At 48.2% G+C, this 23,526-nt stretch overlaps 2 protein-coding genes across 20 annotated transcripts in view; one reads left to right on the plus strand and one right to left on the minus strand.

Annotated features, from left to right (window-relative positions):
* The first annotated feature begins 73 nt into the window (after positions 1-73).
* Positions 74-18,273, plus strand: ATG14 (autophagy related 14). 2 transcript variants are annotated; one of them, XM_052696620.1, is made up of 10 exons: positions 74-329; positions 6,157-6,219; positions 6,339-6,381; positions 6,781-6,862; positions 10,145-10,382; positions 10,728-10,957; positions 11,418-11,539; positions 12,613-12,699; positions 12,802-12,887; positions 15,741-18,273. In XM_052696620.1, the coding sequence occupies exons 2-10, from the start codon at positions 6,182-6,184 to the stop codon at positions 16,045-16,047; spliced, it is 1,233 nt and encodes a 410-aa protein (XP_052552580.1). In that variant the 5' UTR covers positions 74-329; positions 6,157-6,181; the 3' UTR covers positions 16,048-18,273. The 2 variants fall into 2 exon arrangements, with proteins under 2 accessions (XP_052552580.1, XP_052552579.1); XM_052696619.1 differs by lacking the exon at positions 74-329 and adding an exon at positions 1,877-2,169.
* A 1,140-nt stretch (positions 18,274-19,413) lies between these two features.
* FBXO34 (F-box protein 34) overlaps positions 19,414-23,526 on the minus strand; it is a 42,067-nt gene continuing 37,954 nt past the window's right edge. For all 18 annotated transcript variants that reach the window (XM_052696588.1, XM_052696584.1, XM_052696580.1 and 15 more), the window contains one exon: positions 19,414-22,155. In XM_052696588.1, coding sequence (XP_052552548.1) covers positions 20,013-22,155 — 2,143 coding nt within the window. In that variant the 3' untranslated portion in view covers positions 19,414-20,012. The remainder of the gene's footprint in view (positions 22,156-23,526) is intronic.

The following is a 23,526-nucleotide window of genomic DNA, read 5'->3' on the forward strand; positions in this document are numbered from 1 at the left end:
CGTAATTCACTTTGGTTCTGACAACTTCTGTCAGGCAGAGAAACTTACCAAACCAATGTACCTTTAACAGCATGCATAATGAGGTTGCGTTTGGTTTGTAGTTGAAACCTTCTGCCTTTTCCCTGCTGAACAGGCAAATTGATGCTACACTTCAAACCAACCAGCAACCCAGCTCCTGCAATGTTGTATTTTCATGCTGACTCATTCAAATTCAAAATACATTTGTTTTTTTTTTCCTATACTACAGCTTACAAAATCCAGCATGACTTTATTTCAGTGTTTTGAAGGCAGTGACTGCAGAGGACACCGGACTCCCTCTGATCACACAGGTTGGATCAACTGCTGTGTAACGGTGCTGGTGTTCCCTTAGCAGAGAAGATATTGAAGGGCAGTGCTGGAACACATTCAGAAAGGGGGCTTGCTAAGCTAATTGATTAATTGGTCATGGCATGGGTTTTAACAAAATGCTACTTGTTTGTGTTACTGAAGCCTGATCAGATGATGACTGATCAGGAACAGCCTTTAAAGTGGACTTGAGGAAAACACAAAAAAAGTCCTGGATGCTCAGGGCTTAATTATGAGTTATTTAACTAGATAACAGCAATGAAAGCATTTGGTGATTTTTGCAGCTGATGCTGTGGGGCTCTTCCACTTTCCTCAAGCCAAGGCCTTCTTTGCTAGAGGTGTCTCTCTCAGGTGAAACGAGTAGGAAGTGTGTAGAGATGATTCCTTTACTGTTCTGGTCTCTGCTACGATTCTCTGGAAGCAAGAGTGCTTTTTCTTGTCTCAGAACAGAATTTTGGTGCTGCTGGGCCTCATCTCCTTCCCTTGTTTCCTTCTGAAGATGGGACAGATCTGTCAGTAAGCCCCCAGAGCCGCTAGAGGTTGCTATTTGATGATTTAAGCGCAACCTAAAAGCTGCCTGTCCTCAGTAGAAGCATACAATGTTGGCAATGGTTTAATGCAGGACGGAGTACCTGTCATGTCTTGCTGCCACCAGCTTATTTCTGATTTGGAGAGGCAGTGACTTCAGTGTGTCTGCAATCTCACTCAAGTACTTTTATAACTTTGCTCCTCCGGAACAAAAAGCTTGGAAAACTTCATGCACTTCCTTATGATAAACTGGTCTCAACTGCCTTATCAGCTTCTTTGTCACAAGCAAACTGTGGGTTTCCACACTCAAATCTATTCTAAACAGAGACTGACTTTTCTGTTTGTTTTCCAACGCTGCAGACTTTCCACCGCTGTGGGCTGAACTTCTGTTTGCGCTGTGGCTGTTAAAGCTGATAAGCATGATTTAGCAGAATCCTTGCAAGTGAAAAGCAACGACCTGCTCTTATTGGTGTTTGGAGATGGCTTATCTGAGATGAGAAAGAAAACTGCTTTTTTCATCAAGAGCTGCATAATTTCACCAGTAAAATCAGCGCTCTTTTAAGAAGTGCGGAAAGAGCTTGGCGATAAGAAATGGGCTCTGTGTCTTCTCAGAGCTGCTGATAACCTCATGTTTGCTATGGTAACTCGTCTTAAAAACAAATATTGCTGCTCTTTTTCAGTTTGAGATGATTTCAGACTGAAAGAGGGGAGGTTTAGGCTGGGTATGAGGGGAAAGCTGTTAAGAACAAGGGCGGCGAGGCACAGGGTGCCGATGATGTCCTGCACGCACCGGGGTTCGGGCTCCGAGCGCTGACGGAGCTGTGGGCGTCCTGGCGCTGCGGGGAGCCGGGATCGAAGGTCCCTTCTACCTCCAACTCCGTGATTTTATGATCCTGTTGTTTGTTTCCCCGTGCCGTCGGCTTGCGGAGCGACAGCGCTAAGCGCTCACGCGCCGGTTCCCGCTCCCCGTGAGGAGCGCGGCTCAGCCCGCCCCGCCGCCTCAGCGCCGCTCCCCACAATGCCCCGGGCCGACAACAAAGTCCCACGTGACCGGCGGCGCGCCGAGCCCATCATGGCGTCTCCCAGCGGCTGCCGGCCGCAGCCTGGCGGGCAGGGCGGCGGCGGCGGCATCGGGACCGGACCGGGGGTTCTGCGAGGCGCCGAAGAAGACGCCGAGGGGCTGTATGTGGCGGTGGAGCGCTGCCCGCTTTGCAACACCACCCGGCGCCGCCTCACCTGCGCCAAGTGCGTGCAGGGCGGGGACTTCGTCTTCTTCGACGGCCGCGACTCCGAGAGGTAGCGGGGTGGGGGGGTGGAGGGGGGGGGGGGAGGCGGTGTTCTGCGCTGTGAGGGCGGGGCGGCCCTGAGGTGCCCCGGCCCTGGAGGTGCCCGGTGGATGGGGCCCTGTTTACCAGCGGTGGTTTGTATCGTTAGCGGCTGCTACGAGTGATTCCTTGTGCTATTTCGGGAAGGGTGGTAAGCGGGGCGTTGTGTGGAAGGTCCTCACGCCCGACACCCTTCACATCTGTCTGCCAAATGTCAGAACGGCGGTGCCTTGCTGCTTCCCTCGGCTCTGCAGCTGACCCAAGCAGCTCTTTATGCCAGCAGGCGTTTAATGCCGTAAACTTTTTCTGTAGCTGTTTGCTGGTAGTCTGTACGATTGGACGATGATGTGCCAGTCTCACATTTAAACAAACATGAGAGTCTGAAGCGTAACCCAAATACCAAAAATCGACTCATGCCTCCATCTGTATCCACACGAGCAGACCCTTAATCCTGGCTAAGTTGCATTACAGCCAATGGGAGTGGGCATAAAGGTGTCTGGTCTGGTACTAAATGGGAGGTCAGTGGCCCTGCATGTGGCAGGGGGGTTGGAAATTCATGATCCTTGAGGTCCCTTCCAACCCTGGCCATTCTGTGATTCTGTGTCAGCCTGCAACGTTTCAACTGTGGACTGCAACTTGTTGGGGTTTCTTTGTTTTTGTGTGACCTGGAACCACAAACTGCTCTCTCTGAAGTTGATGGAAAACTGTGTGTCTGTGTGAGGCTGCCCACGGTTACCTGCAGTTTCCACAGAAATCTTGTTTTGGGCATTTGGAATATAAAGCAAGTACTTCGTGTTGCTCTTGTGCTGACTAAAGATTTTGGCTAACCTTCAGGCTTCACTGAAGTAGTAAAGCCTCAATCATCCTGCATTAACCAGGCACAAGGAGTTCCTTAACCCACTGGAAAACCAAAACTGTATAGGTGTAGTCCTGGCCAAGGTACCAGAGGCAACAACAGCTCGTCTTAAAAACAAAACAAAAAACAATTCTCATCTTCCTCCTATTTCTCACATGGGGCAAGGTCAGCTCTTCTACCTGACTGCTCTCACTGCATCTTCCTAAGGTGCTTTAACCATCCTGTTCAGCTTAGTATGTTTAAGCTGCTTTGCTTATTTGCAAGAATAATTTCCTGTGGGTTTTTTCCCCATTTTTTTTTTTTTCTTTCCCCTTGGTCTGAGTGCAGTCTTCTGTCCTGTACCCCCTGGATTTGGTGTCTTGCTGCTCAGAGCTTTTCTAACAGAAACACAGCCGTGCATAGCAGCTTTGCATTCACAAATAAGGGAATAACATCACATGAATAGCATAAGGCCAGTTGATTGCAGTAGGAAAGTTTGCTTTGGGGACAATGCTTCCTAAAGCTTGGATTTCTTGTTCTTTCAAAGCTTTAGAATTGCTGATGGTTTAAAACCATGCTTGAAATGTGTTGCCTGTGCTGGATAATTAATGTTTGAATGACTGATAGTGAAGTAAAGGAATCACAGCATGGCCTGGGTTGCAAAGGAGCACAGTGCTCATCCAGTTCCAACCCCCTGCTGTGTGCAGGTCACCAACCAGCAGCCCAGGCTGCCCAGAGCCACATCCAGCCTGGCCTTGAATGCCTGCAGGGATGGGGCATCCACAGCCTCCTTGGGCAACCTGTGCCAGTGCCTCACCACCCTCTGGCTGAAAAACTTCCTCCTAAAGTGGGAGGAGAGAGGGAGAACCAGCCCTCATCTCAGCAGTCAGCTGCATTGCAGTGAGGGGTTTCCATGCATTCCTTGAGCAGTGAGCACAGGCAGGAGCGACCTTTGCAGCCCGGCAGGGACAGCTGCAGGCACGGGCTGAGCACAGGCTGTGTTTGCTGGCAGCGTTCTGTGTTTGGTCACTTGATGCCTTCGAGTGGGACGTGGGTTAATTTTAGCTGAGAGTTATGACCTGGATGGGGTCACAAGAAGGGTTGCTCTGGGGAAGCTGCTGGGAGTGCTGTCAGAAAGTGCTTTGGGATGCACAGGGACACCCATGCCTCCCACACTGGAGTCCTCCAGGCTGGAGGGAATTGTTGTTGCCTCTCTCTTCTTAAAGAGTATTCTGTAGTATCCAGTGATGTGGCACTTTGGATTTTCTTGTGTATTTTTTCCCTGGTGAAGGTAAATATTTTAATATTCTAACAGCAAGGATCTGCTTTTCATTAGATGATTCTGTGTGCTAAAAGCTGCAGTAAGGTTGAAAATCGCACCCTGTGTCTGTGAGGAGGAGCGATGGAGGAGCTGTTAAGATTAATTATTGAAATAAGACTATAATTAAGGATGAGCAGTCCGGAAGTCCTGCATTAAATAATCGCTGACATTCTTCCTTTCATTAGCAATGTGCTGTACGTTACACCAGCATCTCAGTGCTAATTTCAGCCTGGAGACTCTTTCCTCACAGGAGCTTTTTCCCTCTGCCATAGGCAGAAGTCCTCAGAGTATGTATTCCAAGCATGTGGGCTTGCTTTGCTTTGTATTTCTGCAGGTAACAAAAAACAAAGACAACACAGTTGTGGTGTCTGAGGCTGCCTGCCTGATTTCTCCGGGCAAAAATCGGTGGCTTTTTGCAACAAAAGGGTTTTGTTGGAGAGAATTGATACAGCACTGCCACAGCTGCCCTGGGATGGTGGGGTCACCCTGCATGGAGGTGTTCCAGAGCTTTGGAGATGTGGCACTTAGGGACGTGGGCATGGTGGGGTGGGCTGGGGTTGGGCTGCAGATACACCATGCAACACAATTAAAAATAGGGCAATATGAAGAAATTGAAATGTTTGCTTAAGGAGGAAGTTTTTCAGCCAGAGGGTGGTGAGGCACTGGCACAGGTTGCCCAAGGAGGCTGTGGATGCCCCATCCCTGCAGGCATTCAAGGCCAGGCTGGATGTGGCTCTGGGCAGCCTGGGCTGCTGGTTGGCGACCTGCACATAGCAGGGGGTTGGAGCTGGATGAGCATTGAGCTCCTTTGCAACCCAGGCCATTCTAGGATTCTATGAGAAACCTGCTGAAGGAGTTTGCAGGAGCTGCTTGATGCAGCTGCTGAAGTGCATGGTGAGCTGGAATCTTTGCAGCCCTCCACAAATATTGCCACCTTTCCTCCTTACAAAGAACTTCCTTTAGTCCCAAATTCTTGACAGATCGCTCACCTTTTTGCTGACGTGATTCAGGTAATGGCATTGAGTCAGACTCTGTGCCCATAGGAAAACAAGCACTGCCAAATTTCCTCAGCTCTCCCGGTGCTGAGTGCTGTGTTTGTGGGCTGAGCTATTTCTGCCTTTAGCTCAAGGTTGGAGGTGCTGGTGGTGTGTGTGCTGCTGTGTGTGAACACACACTGGTGCAGCTTACATGGTGAGAATACATAGAAGGAGACAGGGAAAGATGGATTGATGGATGCTGAGCCACCAGGCTCTGGTTGCACTGCATTCCTTGGGTGCACACGTGGCCTCAGGCCCCTGTTCCAGCACCTGCCATTGGGTTGGTGCTGGTTTGGAAGGAGAAGGGATACTTCTGGCCTGCAGACTCTGAGGGCAGCAGACAGAATTTCTGTTGTTTTAATGTTTTTAATATGATTGCATACATCGTAAAGCCGTGGTTGGGGTCCACACTTTCAGGTTTGGGCACTTTGAGAAGAGGAATGAAGCATTTTGAGGTTTAATGTGAAATCCAATCCAGGGGAGGGAGGGAGAGATCCCAGACGCCACCCAGCCATGCTCACTCACTGTGTAATTCCTTCTAAATAAATTGCTGAGTATAGTAAGAGGTTCTGTTGCTATCCCTGGGAGATGGATGCTATACAGTTCTGCAGGAGTTCCATACATTTTGCTATTTACTTCCAAGGGTTGAGAGAGAATTCAGGTTTAGAGACACCTGCAAGCTTCAGGCTTTTTACTGTTTCAGGTAACTAATAAATGCCAAAAAACTGTGCAAAAACTGGAATAAAAGCATTTAATCTCTTCCAGGTTTTCAGACAAGAAAGAAAGGCTGATGCATCTGAAGACCAAACAGAGAGAATTCCAAAAACAGTAAGTTGCAGTCATTAAGTGCAAGTAAATTCCTTTAGAAGATCTCTCTGATGCACTGCTGCTGGAGACAGGTGTAGTCCAGGTAGTCAAATAACTTTCATTCATGTTTTTCCCCCCAGTGTTTTGAAGGCCATGGAAGGCAAAGAGATAACTGATCAGCTGGTGAGTTATTCAAAGCTTCCCGTAGTTTCTGTGCTCTCTGAATTGCTGGATCACATTCTTTAAAGTTACATTTTACCTCGAGGGTGTTGCCTTGCTTTCCTAAAAAGCCTGTTGTAAGCAAAAGCAAAATCAGCTCTGCAAGTGCCAGTATGCTTCATTTTTTATTAGGTATTATTCCTTCAGTAACTTATTATGCTGATTGACTTTAAGCTGAGCTTTCTACTTGTTCATGGCTTTCCTCTGTGCCGAAAGCAGTACGTGAAATGTTTATGTGTTGGTCTGAGCCGATGCAGAACGCCCTGCTCCTTTTGCACCAAAGCTGCTGGCTTCGTTGTTAATCATTACTCAGTGCATTCGAAACGGTTTGTGCCCTATTGCTGCTGAACCTTCTTTTTTCAGAGATGGAAAATAATGTCGTGCAAGATGAGGATCGAGCAGCTGAAGCAGACCATATGCAAAGAGAACGATGAAATGGCCAGGCGTGAGTAGTGCCCTGCTTCTCTAACGTGTGTAACTGCATCTCAGGGAGCAAAAACTCAATTGGTGTGCATTTGAGGGCCAGCTCTTAAAAATAGCGGATTTCCAAGGCAAATCAGCCAGTGGATTTCAGCCTTTTTATGCTTGGATGTTAATTAGCAAGCAGTAGGCATTATGCAGCTGGATGGAGATCATTTTGCAACGGCTTAAAAAGTAAATGCTTAGCAGCCTATGAATTTCTCCCTGGAGATGGTTTTATTCAGTGCAGCGTTCCTGATCACTTCCTCTTGATAAAGAGCAGCAAACAGCTCTGCAGCTGTTATGGATTTCACGTAGCCGATGAATTTTAACCCACACCTGCCTAGAAATCCCAAATTCCTGCTTGAGTAATACTGTCATTGAAGGATGGCACGAGCTGGCGAGTTGCTGACATTCAGCAGCTTCAGTCGTGAAACTCGTTAAGCATTTTACACAGGAGAGATTTGTAGTGTCATTTTTCAGGAGAGAACGTGCAGCTCCTCAGTCTGCTCCTTACAACCTCCATGCAAAGGTGAGATGGGAAGCAGATGCCAAAACACACTGACTGAATCAGGGGTGCTGTGATGACTTCAGATTCAACAGGAGCCATGTGAGAAGTGGTAGCAAGGTCATGTAACTGAGAATAGTTATAAAAGAATGGCACAGGCTGGCATTAATAGCATCCAAACCAGTGAGGTGCAGGATGGCTATGTAGTAGGGAGGATGGATAGTCACAGTAAGCAACATATAATAAGAAAAAGATGAAGGACAGGTGAGTCTGTTAGTTAAGAGGAAAGTGAATTCAGCACCTTCTTGCTTCTTCTAACAAGGAAAACGTGATCAGGTGTTGAACCAGATTAAATTTTACATCGTGAGAGGACTGCAGGGCAAGGAAAGGCATCAGGCAGTTAAAGGTTGTTTTGGTTGTGTTGGTGCAGCCTTATCAGATTCACTGTAGGGAACTTGAGGAACGGGCAGTGGAGCACTTGAGAACACGTGAGGTGGAAAGGATGTCTGAAGGAATAGAGTGCAAACAGCATCTGTTGTCAGAGGATGGATGGAGGGGGAACCTTAAACTGATGACACAGTCACCCTCTTGTAATCTTACTGCATTGTAGGGACACAGAAAATAGCAAAAAGTGATGCCTGCTTTTAATTAAGAATAGGTTAGGCTGAATTGACCCCTTCTCTGGGGTCAGGTGCTGCAGTGGAGGAAGCAAAAGATGCAAACATATCTTGTCTTTGGGCTCTGCCCCAGACTACCTCACAAGCAAGCAAATAAATACAGACTGGATGTAATCACAGAAAGACTGCATTCAGAGAGAGGTGATACTTGTCAAACCAAGGAGGTGAGACGGGCAGGGCTCCACAGGGAACAGTTCCTGGCCCTGTTGTCTTCACTGTTTTCCATAATAGCTTTCTCAGTAGCACAGAAAGTGGAATGGAGGAAGCCAAGGGGGATGACAGCATTGAACTCTGTGCACAATGGGGTCAGATTCAAAATCGTGCAGATAAGTTGATTGAATCATCTGAAATGAAGGAAGTTAAGACCACGTTGTTTAAGAAAGAGAAACTATAACCTCATAGCAGGGAAAGGTGGTAGAGTTTGACAGGACAGAATGTGAGGAATTGCAAATTAAATAAAAAATACCAATGAAGTGCTGTTCCAGAAAGGTTCGGACCTCATTCTGAGTTATACTAAGGTAGGCTTTGTATTTAAGAAGGAAGCAATTATCCTTCTGTTCTCTGCATCAGTGCTGCCTCAGTGGGAGCCTGGAGCCCAATTTGAGCAATTGAAGAAAGATATGAATCAACTGGAGAAAGTCCAGGAGGAAACATTAGGAATAAAACACAGAGTGGCTACAAAAAAATGGTGTTTGGTTTGCTTTGCTTTGCTTCTTTAAAAAAAAATAATAATAATAATAATAAAGAAATGAAGAAGAGCAGTTTCCAGGGACCAGTTAGGGAGTGAAGCTCCTCCACCTTTCTGTTATTCTCAGAAATAAATGCTTACATGTTCTTAGTGTGCAGCTTTTACTGCTTACCTGATGAATCCATGAACTGACTCTTACCCAGCCAGCCTGCTGTTGGCTCAGTAGACCCAAAAGGAACTCTTGCAGTGAGCGGCCAACAATTCCTTCAATTGCTGTGCTCCCCTGTCTGGGAAAGGTAGCAGCCTGTGTGCGTTGAGGCAGATAGAACTGCTTGGATGTTTTCTTGATTGTCTTTTCAATGGTATATAATGTAGTTCTATATAATGTAGTTCCTTCTTGGAGCAGCAGAAGCCACAAAACATTCTTACTGTACCTCTGGTCTCCTCTGTGCCTTGCAATCAAAATATATCAGAGGAGCAATGTCAGGGCTTATTGCCTGCCTTCTGTGCGAGGGGCAGTTATCCCATTTCTTGATTACAGGGAAGTGAGCGCTCTGCTGTGTGCAGGGCATGACTAAAGCTGCTTCCTTTCAGCCATAACAACCGGCACTGAGCACTAGAAGGGGGCTCTTATTCAAACTAGGATACATTAACATTTCTCCATACGTATTTGGAGGCATTTTCCTCTGCTTTTGAACGACGGAGGCGGTGAAGTCACCCTCTGCAGCACCATATGTTTGTGGAAGCGTTGCTGCAGTGAATTATTTTATAGAAGAATCAGCAGATGCTCTTGCAGGAATTTTTTTCCAGCTCTTTGTGTGCCTGCTGCACGGAGTGCATTTGGGCAGTCGCAGCATTTCATAAGCATAAGCACATTTGCCATTTTGTGCTAAGGAGAGGATTGTGCCACTGGGATCCAGGAGCTTTACGAGGCCATACGTGAGCACAAAGCCCAAATAATGTATGTTAATAGGAGCAGTGGTGCCAGAAATTGTGAGTGGAGATGCTATCTGCTCTTGATTTTGGCTGCAAGCAGCTCGTGCCTGTTTGGCCAACACCATGCAAGCATGTAGAGTCAAGCAATTTCTGTCATGATGATCAGCGTAGAAGCTTAATTAAGCTGTGAAATCTTGGCTTTTCTGTTCCAAATCCAAAAATAGCTGGGTAAAAGATAGGGAGAGATTAATCCCAATGTCAGTCTCTTTGGAGCTCTTTAGAAAAGATTAAAAAGTTGTACCACTTAGCAGCTGGAGAGCGTTAATAGCGAGGCAGAGTTTTCTGTTCTAAGCCGCTGTAGATCTCATTTGCTATAAATATTAATAAAGCTTTTCTCAGGCTTACTGCAAGTACCTCGCAGCTCCTTTTCCTAGCTAACATCTGCTGCTGCCTTCACAGATGCAGAGGGGCTTCTGAGAATTAAAGAGGAGAACCAGAAGCATTATCGCAGGGCTCAGCGGCATCAGGAGAAGAAGGAGAAGATCCAGAGGCACAACCGCAAGCTGGGGGACTTGGTGGAGAAAAAAACCTACGACTTGAAAACCCAGCACGAACACCTGGCAAAGCTGCGCCGGACGCACATCCTGGAGCTAACGTCAGTCATATTTCCCATTGAGGAAGTGAAGACGAGCGTGAGGTACGCGAGGCTCGTCCTTTCGGCCTTGCTTTTCCTGGCTTTGGGCAGCCAGGTGTGAGCTGTGTGAGTCTGAGCTCAACGCCGCGGCTCCCTGGGCATCTGTGGGGAGGGAGGAGGTGTTTCCCAAAGGCGTAAGAATCTGAGAGGTCTGAGCTGCGTGTCCACTCTTGAAATGGATGATAAAAAAAGGCAGAAGGGAGTAGTGTGGCGATGGAGGAGCATAGCGGGGCTGTTTGTACAGGTGTTCTGCTCTCTGAAGTCTGGCTGTGTGCCTGCCAAGCACACTGCTGGCTGTGTTTTTTTGAACTAACTTAAAAATGCTCTGTTCTTCCTTGGGTGCTGCAGGGATCCTGCAGATGTGTCTTCTGAGAGCGACAATGCTATGACCTCCAGCACTGTGAGCAAGCTTGCAGAAGCCAGGAGAACCACGTATCTCTCTGGGAGATGGGTGTGTGATGACCACAATGGGGACACCAGCATCAGCATCACGGGGCCTTGGATAACCCTTCCTAATAACGGAGACTACTCAGCATATTACAACTGGGTTGAGGAGAAGAAGACTACACAAGGACCAGGTAAGGAGAGAGGTCTGGTGAGGCGTCCGGGATGCTCCAGAAGCCATAGAAGTTGCAGCTTTGAATGCCAGCAGAAAGCACTGGGGATCAGTAGCCCGGCCCTTTGGTTCTTTCCTGGGCAAACCTGAGTCACAAGTAAAGAAACACCAGTATAGGGAGTAGTCCACTGCCAGCCTCTTTTGCAGGAAATGCTCATTGGGACACGGTGCAAAGTAATAGAGAGATAAAGTTAATTATTCACAGTTTTGACATGGTTTGCATGCTTATCGATTTAACAGGAATCCCAAGGATTACTGTTTTGTACCAATTTCTGACAGATCTCACTGTAAATGATTGCTGGATTCAGGCAGCTCTCAGTACTGACAAATGACATTTCCAGAGGAGACTTCAGAAATGCATTAACACACCCACTGAGGCTTCATTTAAAATGAGACTTTCGTGCTGTTTTTATTCCTTTTAGATATGGAGCACAATAACCCTGCTCATACCATCAGTGCTGCACTGTGCTATGCAACCCAGCTCGTTAACACTTTGTCTCTCATACTTGATGTAAATCTTCCCAAGAAGCTCTGCAACAGGCAAGTAAATGCAAGCCTCTGAGAAGATGAATCAGTTACCAGTGCTGAATAACCTTAATTCAGTTTGGTTTTGTGAATGAAGTCATTGCTTGGAACAGCCTTTATGGTAATGGCTGATGGCTCACAGATTTTTTTGTGCCATTTAATTTCATGGGGAGGTCCAGTAGGAATTTAGACTGCAGTTAATCCTCCCTCCCTCCTTTTCTACCTTCTGAGAGCACAGACCAGCCATTCAGAAGGACAACCTTCTAACTGCCTTAGTCAGCACCTCATATTGGAGTGAAATACAACAGTGTGTGAATAGCACTTTTCATTTGATCAGAGCCCACTGTGCTTTACAAAACACCAGCTCAATTCAGCAGCTCTTAGTCATCCTGAACAGCTCCACTGCAGTAAGAGATGTAAAATGGGACCTTATGATATGGTATGACAGCAGTGTAATTCTCTCTGGATTAAAACACTAGTGGGGAACGTAGCTGGCTGCCAGGTATCTGGGAGTGTGTAAGCCCAGCTGTGATGAAAGGCACCATTGGGTTTTTAGTGCCTACACAGAGCAGATGGGACCTGTACAGAAGTAATTCAGAGGAAGCTGTGAGCTTGGTTTGTCTTCCAGGGGTTTCAACTGTACTGCTGAGATTCTTCTAGTGTTCAAAAAACCACAGAATTAGAATCATAGAATCATTAAGGTTGGAAAAATACCACTAAGATCATCTGGTCCAACTGTCAGCCCATCACCACCGTGCTCAGTGGAGCAGTGATTGCCAAAGTGAGGACGCAGTGGTTGGGTAGAAATCTGCAGGTTTTCTTGTGCTATTATTTGGTTGTTCAGTCTTCACAGGACAAAAAGGTTGGGAGCAGGGAAATGAGGCAAGATTTAAAAGGAGAACCAAAACAATTTGGCTGTGTTGAAACCTTGAGTTTGCATATGGTTCACATCAGCTGTCCTGGTGAAACCACTGAGGCTCGGGCAAGCCTTGTTTGCTGATAAAATGCTAACAGAGAGAATGCTGATGTCTGCAGTAGGTGTCACAGCACTTTTTGTGTGCATGTATGTGTATGTGGTCCTTCAACAGCGAGTTCTGCGGGGAGAATCTCAGCAGGCACAGGTTCACGCGAGCAGTGAAGAAGCTGAATGCTAATATCCTTCACCTCTGCTTCTCCCAGGTAAGGGCAATGCACATATGGATCCTTTGAATAGCTTTTAACTTACCAGCTGCAGGTTTCCTCCAGTAACTGGTTGTCTTTTTCTCACCTTCTCCGTGGCAGCATGTCAATTTAGATCTGCTGCACCCACTGCACACGCTCAGGAACCTCATGTACCTGGTCAGCCCAGACACTGAGAACTTGGGCAGGTAAGAAAAGCAGCACGTCAACACACCTGTGCCTGAATCCCCTTGGGAGTTATTATGCATTTGCACTGTGGCTCATGAGGGAAGTTCTTCTTCTTTTCTGCTGCACCTATGCATAAATCCTCAGCACATCAGAAGTTAGGGTGGCTACGTGGGGAGGACAGAGGGAGGGGATTCTGAGCAGGGCATTCCATTTCAGACACATCTGTGTGTGTGGCAGGGCTCAGCTGGGGGCTTTATGACTGACTGTATGGACTGGTTTCTCTTGTGCCCCAAAGCAGGAACTGCTTCCCCCCAGAGCACAGCAGCACACATCCCATCAATCTCAATGTGCTCTGAGCATGGCCCTGCCCACGTCCTGCAAACATGTATAAGAGCAGCCAGCAGTATCAGCCTTAAAGTAAATACCAAGTAAAGCTTTCCCAAAATAATTCCAGTCAATGAGCACCCTAGACCAAAGTCCACACTCAAATAATATTCATTTATGTGTACATTAACAATTTTTCTGTTAACTTAGTAATACTAAGAAAGTTAATACTCATTTCCTCTTGGGATAATCCAGTCACTTGAGGCTGAGGCAGTCTGCAAATGTTTGTGAATTCCACTCTTTTATTCACTCTCAAATGCACCAATGCTTTGACATCCACTTTTCCACTCTGTTCTGGTGTACAGCTCTAGTCTGACTTTAGAGCCTGCAGTGTCACTGTGTCTTCAGATTGATGTTCTTTGGGTATACCCCTACTTAGTCAGCCCAAACATACAGGGAGCCAACTTAGCTCACTGTGGAAAAACTGATGTGCTTGTCTGCAAACAGGCAGGGCAAGAAACACCCAGAAAGTGAAGAGCTGTGTCCTGGGAAGGATGCTGAAAGGGATGTGAGAGCCACAGTGGGCAGAAAGCTAAACCTGATGGGTGCCCGTGATGGGAAGTAGAAAGGCAGAGCAGAGAGATGGGTCTCATTTCTCTGTGCAACTCACAGGAAATAGAGGCTATGCATGGCTTTGTGGTCCTGCAGAGACCACAAGCACCACTGAAAGCAAAGAGTCAGGGCTGGGTTGAAATGAGGTGCATGCTTTTAACACAGAGATTTAACTTCCAAAAGAACGGAGTGGAGAAGTTCTTTATTTCCTTGTGTCTTCTTGTCAAGGCGGGATGAGTTTCTGGAATGGATGTGTTCATCAGGCAGGATTCAATGGGGGATGTGGAATGCAGTGGCCTTTGTTAGAGAGGAGGTCACAGCAGATGATCTCATGGTCCCTCCTGGCCTCAAACCCGATGACTCCCTTCTTGTGTTGCCTTGTTAAGCAAAATGCTGTGCCAGAGGGCAGTGCTCCCATTCCTTTCTGTATGATGAAAGAGTTTACCTCCAGTTTCTTGGCTGTCTGCAAGGTCTGCAGCAACTAGCTGTCGTCATTTTCCTTCAGACTTCTAGGCCTCTAGTTGCCTGATGGCCTCCTTTATAAGCTAATATTTTCACATATGTATAATTTTACCAAGCTTTAATTGTTCAGGTTAACATTTCCTGTGCTAAACGGCTGCTTCAGGCTGCTTCTCCGTGTAAGGTTGGAGAACCACCATGAACTGTGCTAAATTCTTGCTCCTGTCTCACTGAGAACCTGAAAGACCTTTGTGCTTTAGAATTAGATTTGTTTAACAGAGACTCTGCTTGTGGGGAACCGGCTTTCTCCTGCCTTTGTGAGCACCTCGCTTCGTCTGACAGTGTCTCAAAGGCCTCTGAAACTCTGCAGGTGCTCTGGGTTATCACAGAAATCCTTTGAGTTGCAAGGGACCCTTCAAGGCCATCTGGTCCAACCCCCCTGCAATGCACAGGGACACCCACAGCTCCATCAGCTGCTCAGAGCCCATCCAGCCTGACTTTGGGTGCCTGCAGGCTTTGGGTGCCTGCAGGGATGGGGCACCAGCACCTCTCTGGGCAACCTGTGCCAGTGCCTCACTACCTTTATTGTAAAAACGTTTTTCCTTATATCTCATCTAAATCTCCCTTTAGTTTGAAACCATTTTCCCTCTTCCTATCACAATAGACTCTGCTAAGAGAGTCTGTGCTCTTCTTTCTTATAGCCTCCCTTTAGATTTTGACTCGCCACACTCTGGTGCAAGGCTGTGGGACTGGGCAGAGTGCAGTTGCTTCTATTGCCAGGCAGTGGCAGCAGGGAACTCAGAGTCACTCCCAGCAGAGCTGGGTTTGGCCGGGACATCAGGAGATCTTATCCGAAGCCCCACTCAGAGCAGAATGAACTACAACCAGTTACTGAGGACCAGCTTTGAGTATACTGAGGGGGGCTTTGAGTATCTCCAGTGATGGAGACTCCACAACCTGTCTGGGTGAACAGTTTTATCACTCTCACGTGAAAAAGAACTGCAGCTCTTGCTTGAGATGAAGTGCTGCTATGGACAGTCTCTGTTAGGGAGTTGTGCCAACCATCTCCACAAGCTGTAAAGCACACCCTTCCCCTTGCTGACCTGCAGCTTTCCCTGCAGCATTCTTGGCCCGGTCAAAGCTAGCGTTAAAAATCAAAGCTGTTCCACATCAAGCTGAGATTTCCACCAGTGGAGCTGTGAGTTACTATCAGTAGCTGTGTGTGTGTTTCACTGTGCACTGCCGAAGCCAAACAGCTCCTCCGCCGTTCCTCCTCATCGCTCCCTTGGCCAACTGTTCTACCATTGTCACAATGCGGTTGTAGCCAGGGAGCCTCTCTGTGCCAGCTGATAAAGGCAGAGGTTTTCTAATGTCTGTTCCGTGTGCACATGACAGAGCTGGCTGCTTAGGCACCCCTAGGACAGCCCCTCTTCTGCGCTGCACTGGAAGCACTGACAGCGCTGTGTCCGTGTCCACAGGTCTGGCCCTTTTGAAATCAGTGCTGACCTGGAAGACTCCATGGAGTTTGTGGATCCCAGTGCCACCGGTGAGACAGATGAGAGCGGAGATGAGCACGTCAGCGACGAAGAGACGGATCTGGGGACAGACTGGGAGAATCTGCCGAGCCCCAGGTTCTGTGATATCCCTTCCCAGCAGGTGGAGATGCTGCAGAGCCAGAGCACGCAGGTGTCACAGCCCATCGCCAGCAGCAGTGCTGGCGGGATGATCTCCTCTGCTGCTGCCTCAGTGACCTCGTGGTTTAAGGCGTACACCGGGCATCGCTAACGAGCACGGGAAAAGGATCACAGGATTTTGGAAGGAATCCCTCCCCAGCAATGCTGTAGTAAACCTTACATATTCAGTTAAGTAGTGCCTGGAACAAAGAAAAGGTCCGACTTCGATTTTGTAAACCAGAAGAACCTTTTTATTGACCCAAGATGACTGTGATGGTACCGTTTTGTACATTAGCTAGCTACGTAATTCCGACAGATTCTGTGCTGGCACTTTGTGTCTTGGTTCTGTCTGCATTGTTGGATATCAAAGGAGGACCCAGCGGCCTCCAGCTCTGTCTCCTAAAGAAGAAACAGATTCTGTAGTGTTTGGATCCAAACGAGTACAGAGGGAAGGCTGCTCAGTATTCAGTCTGGACGGTGGTGCGAATGCGATTCACGCGTTCTTAACTCCTCACAGGGTTTATGTTTGTGTTTTAAATCTGTCTTGCATAATGCAAAAATGCACATTTCTAAATTTTCCTTTCTCATTCAGGACATGACAATGATGCATTTTTAACATGTTTTCTAATCTCTGTTGCCATATTTTTTTAATATGGAGAATCAGCATGGACAAGAATCCACACAGCAGGTTGCTCTTGTTTCAGGTTTTGGTGTGGATCTTGACCCAGTTTTGCTGTAGGAAGTTGGCTTGCTCCACCAGTAGGCAATCTATACGTACCATGTTGTGCTCTCCAGGCACGATGCTCTTTACTCTTGATGCCACACACCAAAGAAACACTGGATGTTCTCTTAGCTAGACCCACATCTGACACTGTTGTTGCAATAAGACTCATGGGTTACACCGTGTTGCCATTTTTAATATTAGAGAAGCCTCATTTCAAGCTAGCTTCACGAAGTCCCATGTTCTACGTGCCACGTGCGTTTTAAACCCTGTTCCATTCTGTGTTGCTGGTGGGTTTTTCTTTCTGTTCTTGTTTGCTGATTGCCAAGGAGCTGATTTCATCTTGCTGCAGCGCTGCTCCCAGGGCAGCTGGCGTGCTCACAGAACTGCGGGAGCTGCGATGCTGACAGGGGTTTGCTAACAAGTGCTCCTCCACTTCCTCTGCCTCGTGGGATGCATCGCTTAAGGATGGTTTTGCTCAGTGAGGCTTCCACTGTATGGTTTGCATTTCATGCAGCTGGGATGTTGTACATCTTCGTGGGCATTTGTGTGAAATCATTCTCCCATCCCTCTCAGATGGAAGATTGCAGTCTTCCCTGTTGAAGCAGCTGGGGATGCAAGTGAGGCACATAGAGGTGTAGCACAGAGAGGCAGCATCCTTGTGCACAGCAGCGAAGCAGCACCAGCCCTGCTGAGCTCTGCACCCAGTAGTACAGCCCAGCTCTGTCCTGCACAGCAGCTCCTGGTCTTTGGGATGGGAATCTATTTGGGGTTTCTTTGGACCGAAGACCCTTAATTCTGCACTAACAGTATGCTGTTCTGTGAAGACACCTTGGTCCTAAACCCAAGTTAGGTTCATTCTGGGAAGTTAAACAAACAGCACAGACCCCCTTGACAACTGCAATCTTGGCCCTACTGACTGCTTTCCCCTTAGATGCTGTTGGTGTCTGAGCAGCCAGCACCCAGCAGTGCCCTATGCTGGCTTTTAGCATCACACAGCCCATCCTGCTTCCCTATATACATATTTTACTACACCTTTCAATCACTCTCATTGCTGCCTTTGCGTTACTTAGAGCCCTAATGGCCAGGCCACGGTTCTGTTTGGATGCTGCCATTTATGGATTCTGAGGGGGGTGAAAAGCCACCACAACACCTTCTGAAGCCATATCCCCATTTTGACCATGGTGTTTTCCAAGTAATTTATTTCCCACCACATCATAGAGTGCACAGTGGCACTGTGAAGGCATGAATGCATCGAGACCTTTCAAGGAACAATTGTGTAACAGGATAGAGTGTTGGTTTTAAAGTGTTTTGCACACGTGTAGCTCAGGGAGAGTTACATGTGTCCTAACCTCCAGTGCAATCAGTGGGATTGGTTTTCCAGGTTGTTTGGGGGTGAGGGAAGGAAGCACTGTCCGCTCATTGGAGGTTTCTGTAGGCAGCCAGCTGAGTTTGCAGAACAGTTGGTGTGGGGTGAAGACAGCAGTTTTGGCTCAGGCTGATCCCTGCAGCTGGATTTGGCCATTGTGACTTCCCAATGAGATGGAACTAAATACAATTATTATTATTTTTCTTTTCTAAGTTTTATTGTATTATTGCAATAAATCTTTAACAGTAGTTTTCTTTTTTAAGTGGTAGAATTGTCACTTCTTCGTGGTTTGAAATGCTCTGGGGGGGGTACATGACAATTTCCAGCCTTCAAAGCATCACAGGCACCAGCCCTGCTACAGTGCAATTGGCAAGCAGCAAAATATGCAGCAGCAAGGTAAAAGAAAGAATACTTTTGCTTCAAACAATGGCATCTCCATTGAGGCACACCCCTCTCTATGCAGGGGATTCAGCAGTTTACACGCAAGCTTGGAGCTTGTTATTCTCATTTTTCTCCATCCCCTCCAGTGGCCTCAGTCACTGAAGGTGACCAGAATCTCACAGCTTGTTCTAAGCAAAATGACCTCACTGTTTCCTTATCTAGGTACAAAATATTTTCCTCCGCTGCTTCTATTTCAGCCCAGCAGTGACTTTCCTCACCCCCGTCAGCGCCACGCATTTATCTCCACTTTTCCAGAGTCCTGGGCAGGGGGCAGGAAAGCTCTTTCTTCTCCCTCTTCCTTAATTGAAATTAAGGTGTGGCCTTTGATCCCAACAGTTTTGGCATGATTTCAACCACAGGGCAGTCCTGCTCATCCCGGCCCTGCGCCCCATTATGAAACCAAGCCCCAGCCGCCCAGGGGAGGCCACTTCTCCTCCATCAGCTGCCCCTCCGTGCAGCTTTCTGCTCTCCTTCCTCCTGGCTGGCACTGCAGAGGGCAGAGCAGCACCCAGGTGTAGCTACAGCAACAAGAGCAGCAGCATCCCTTACAAAGCTGAGCGCAGGCTGCCAGGGCTCTGCCTTCTCTTGCACAATAACGCACCATAAACAGCAAACCAAAGCCCCCTCCTGGCTGCAGAGCAGAACAGCCACTGCTGGGGGTTCTGCCCCACATTTCAGCCCCCCTGGGCACAGGGACAGAACTGCAGGAGACAAAAGCAAACGCTCCAAGAGACGCCATGAAGAGTTCAAGGAATCACCACCATTCAGTTGTGCTTCTGGCAGCCCTCAGAGCGCTGACACACAGCAGAAAGCAGCAGGCAGGGGCTGGAGCAGAGCTCTACCAGGAAGGGTTCTGGTTTCATAGGATTAGGCTGCAAGTCTGGGCTCCAGCACAACACCAAGTGCTCACCTCCTGTTTCACAGCATTTTCACAAGACCAAGGCAGCTAAGGCAGATCTAGAATGCATGTTTTATTTAAGTAAAAAAAAAAAAAAAAAAAAAAAAAAACCAAAAAAACCAACCAGACAACATGGATAAGGTAGGCAAGAACTTCTTTTATATTCTGACTATACAATAATATTCCTCTCTTTTTTTTCCTCCACTGCCACCACTACTGTCATGTTTCTGTTCTAGTCTAGTTTTAAGGTTGTCCAGTTAAGTTGTTTGAAGATTCTTTAACCAGGTTGGCCTTTACCTATTTAGAGTTTCTTCTCAGAAACATTCATATATTATACAGGATATACAGATTTTGAAACAAGACACTTAAAAACACACACACCTATAGCCGCAACACTATCATAGCTGCATTGTAGTGATTACGTTGTTCAGCCAGCTGTAGACTCTGTATGTACAATTAGTTTTTATAGTGTTATTTACATAGATGGACTAAAAGCTTTCTTTATTCTAAAAGGTAAAGGCTCTTGTGTTGAAGTATGTGCAGTTTCATAGCCCTGTGAAAAACACGACAATTATATACACTGTAAACAGCACAAGGCATGAGAATCTCCTCCTACCCCAAACCATCTCACAGGAAAGTGTATGTGCACTAATATTCCTCTTCTCCTTCGGCTCCCGCTCCTCTGGTCTTCTTATGGAGAGCACGGTTAAAGCTGTGGCAGGCAGGAACCCAATGATTGTCATGGAGACCCAACTTACAGCCCGGGATGCCCTTCTGGGACCTGTGACAGCACATCCAGTAGCCAGGCCCGTAGGGTAAAGCTTGGCAGTAAGGTTTGGGGTGCCAGCGGCACAGCGACACGTCCCCCTTCACGTACTTCTTCTTGCACTGCTTGCAGGGGTCTTCTCGGTAGCGGGGGTCGCGGACCCAACGTGAGTCTGCTGGCCTGATGTTGTAGTACTCGATGATGAACTTGAAGTAGTAGCAAGTGCATTTTAGGGCCACCAGGCTCCTCGTAGGGAGCAAGCCGAAGATCTTCACTATGATGTGGTGAGGCAGGAAAGCCATATACTGCTGAGGTTCCAGAAGCTGCTGGATTTTAAACCTGGTCTCCAAAAAGTCATGCGAGACCTGCCGTTTCAAGCAGGAAGCATCGAGTACTTGCAAAGCACCTTCTGGAGGGGGAACAGAAAGGGCTGATGGCTCAGGAGAGACACTGGTCCCGACACACGATTTGTCAGATTCCACAGCCTCCTCATCCTCGTTCTGCACTCCTTGTCCTGGCTTCCCTTGGGTACATTCCTGCAGCGGCTGTGGGGCAGGAGCGGCATTCTGTTCAGCCTGCAGAAAAAACAACCTCCCTGGGAGGGGGTCTTCACTCAAACTGGAGGGAGGGAGCTTCTCTTTCCTATCACTCTTGGAGACCGATATACTGATGCACAAGGGCTCCTTCCTAGCAGGATGCAGGCTCTGCTTCGAGAGGATCACAGCTTCTTTCAACGTACAATCAACACTCGTGCTCTTGCTCGGCAAGGAATCCGCCGGCACCCCAGCCACAGCCGGACACAGGGCTGGCAGAGCCCTGGGAGGCTCAACCCGCCTTTCAGCATCGCTCCTTCCAGCCGCAATGGCCAACACAGCGTGAGCAAGTCCCGAACCCGCGCTCCCCTCCAACCCAGGAGGGAACGGCTGCGGAGCAGAGGCAGCGCCATCCCACAGCCCAGCATCCCCACACCTCGCTCCGCAGCCAGCCCCCGCCGCCCCTGGCTCTTCACCCACACTGCCTACAGAGGCCCTGCCAGGCTCAGCAGCGGGCTGCGTGCTGCTGGCCAGGAGCACCCGCCCCACGTTCCTGCGGAAGCTGTTGTTGCGCGACAGGCTGCCGCCGTCCCGCTCGCTCTGCCGCCGCAGGCACTCCGACTCCAGCTTGGCCACCATGTCCAGGACGCGCACCGGCTCGCTCTGCTGCTGCTCGCTGCTGCCACAGCTTCCCCTCTCATGTACCTCGCACGGCCCGGCGGCGGAGAAAGGCTCAGAGCTGGGAAGAGCACCTTTAGACACAGCGCTCAGCCTCGCCGTGGAGGCGGACGTGCAAGTTTTAGCACAGTCTACCAGTAAAGCACTTGCTCGCTGCTCCAGAAACGCAACCATCTCTATGACGGAGAGGGACCTGCCCGGGAACACCCCCTCACCACTGTCATTCACACAATGCACCGAGCAGTGCTCGATGCCGCACGCGAAAGGCTCCGGCTGGGAGCACCTGGCGTTCGCCTCTCTCATCCTTTCCAACTGGAGCTTGGCTTTTTTCAGATCTACCGTTTTTTTCCGGCGTTTCACCGTTCTCCCATCGATATCCCACGTGCTTTTGAGCTTCATGGAGCCCAGCCGGTTGTTGCTGCTGCACTGCTGGGCCGCGAAGAAAGCGATCTTCTCCTTCGTGTTGCCGGGCTTCACCACGGCCCACACATCCAGAGGCCCTTCCCCTTCTTCTCCCTGATGGATCGTTGCCGACAGGACGTTTTTCTTCTCCCTGGCGCTCAGACCATCTGCCGGACCTTTCCCGTTCATATTGCACATAGTATTTGGATAAATAATTCCCAGAAGCTTTCGAGATGGACTCACAAGGGGGGGTTTGGGGAAAACGCTCAGCTTGGTGCAGTTGGTGGCGTATTTGTCTTCTCGGGGTGACCTCTGATGGGTCATAGGTGGGCCTCTGAGGGAGTCCTGGCTTATTTCTGATCGCTCTTTCCTCTGTAACTTGAGATATGGCTTTAAGTGCATACCAGAAACCCTAGAAAAACAGAAAGGGAAGAAATTATAGTTGCAAAATATGCCTGCCTGGAACAAGAGAAGGTGGCTCAGGGTAGGCACCAGCGTGCCTCCTACCCTTCATCAAGCAGCCCACACCTCAAAAGGAACCACATGAAAAAGGAAAAGCAGCAGCCAGGCAGCTACAGTCAGCCCTCGGAGAACAACTCGCATCTTGCAATGATTAAAATCTTAAGGACAGCAGAGATCTTCCCAATAGAGTAATTTGTGTCCAGGGAGTCCCGAGGTGAAATCCTATGCTTAAGTTATGACCACGGTGCAAACGCAGTGGCTCATTCTAGAGTCCAAGCAATCCTTCCATCCGTTCAGCCCCAACCCTGCTGTAAGGCACTCAGGGGTCACAGCGCTTACCTTGACCTTACCTACCAGCTACAAGGACTCTTTTCAGAAGACAATTAAAGCTAAGAAGGGAAATTAGCAAGTGTAAGTACGCTGATCAGACATCCCAGCAGATTGCCAATCTCATAACACCACCTGAAATGATCACAGAACCATAGAATGGTTTGGGTTGGAAGGGAGCTTTAAGACCATCCAGTTCCAACCCCCTGCTATAGCAGGGACACCTTCCTCTAGAGCAGGCTGCTCACAGCCCCATCCAGCCTGGCCCTGAATGCCTCCAAGGAGCAGCATCCATAGCCACACTGAGCAATCAGTGCATCACCAGTTCCAGTGCATCAGCACCCTCACAATAAAGAATTTATTCCTAATATCTAGTCTAAATCTACCCAACGATGCCTATTATCCTTGAGTATATCGACACTGGCAGATTTGGCACGCTCCCCCTTGTGCTGCACATCAGATGCCAAACCAAAAAGTGACAGAAGCACCAACTCTGGCTGGACAAAACCACATCCAAGCAAGCATTTTTATGGTTAAGATCTAAGAGCTGTGAAGGAGACATTACTTGGACACTGCTGCCCTAACAGCAGCACCACTCAGGCAATGGCCCTACGCCCCTGGCCCCACTCGATTCATCCTTTCTGTTGCACCTCCATCATAATCTCAAACACAAAGCTCAAAAACACAGAAGCCCAGGGCACTGCCACATGGGATTCAATCATCAGGTGACTTCAGGCTCTTCCTCCAGGGTGAACAGATAAGCACATTGCTGAACTAACTACAGATTGCGTTTCCATGGCAATCTCTGAACTGTTACATTAAATGCAGAACTTCTTGAAATGAAGATCATCCATGACTGTTAGTTTAAAACCAGCACACTCAATGCCATCACCAGCTGGTGCAGACGCCAAACAATTTCCCCTTGCAGCCACCACCAAAATACTTTCTGGTACTGCATTTCTAGTCCTAAAAACAACTTTGAACTCAAAGTTCC

Source organism: Tympanuchus pallidicinctus, unplaced genomic scaffold (genome assembly GCF_026119805.1).
Source record: "Tympanuchus pallidicinctus isolate F22 unplaced genomic scaffold, pur_lepc_1.0 scaffold3, whole genome shotgun sequence".
NCBI lineage: Eukaryota > Metazoa > Chordata > Aves > Galliformes > Phasianidae > Tympanuchus > Tympanuchus pallidicinctus.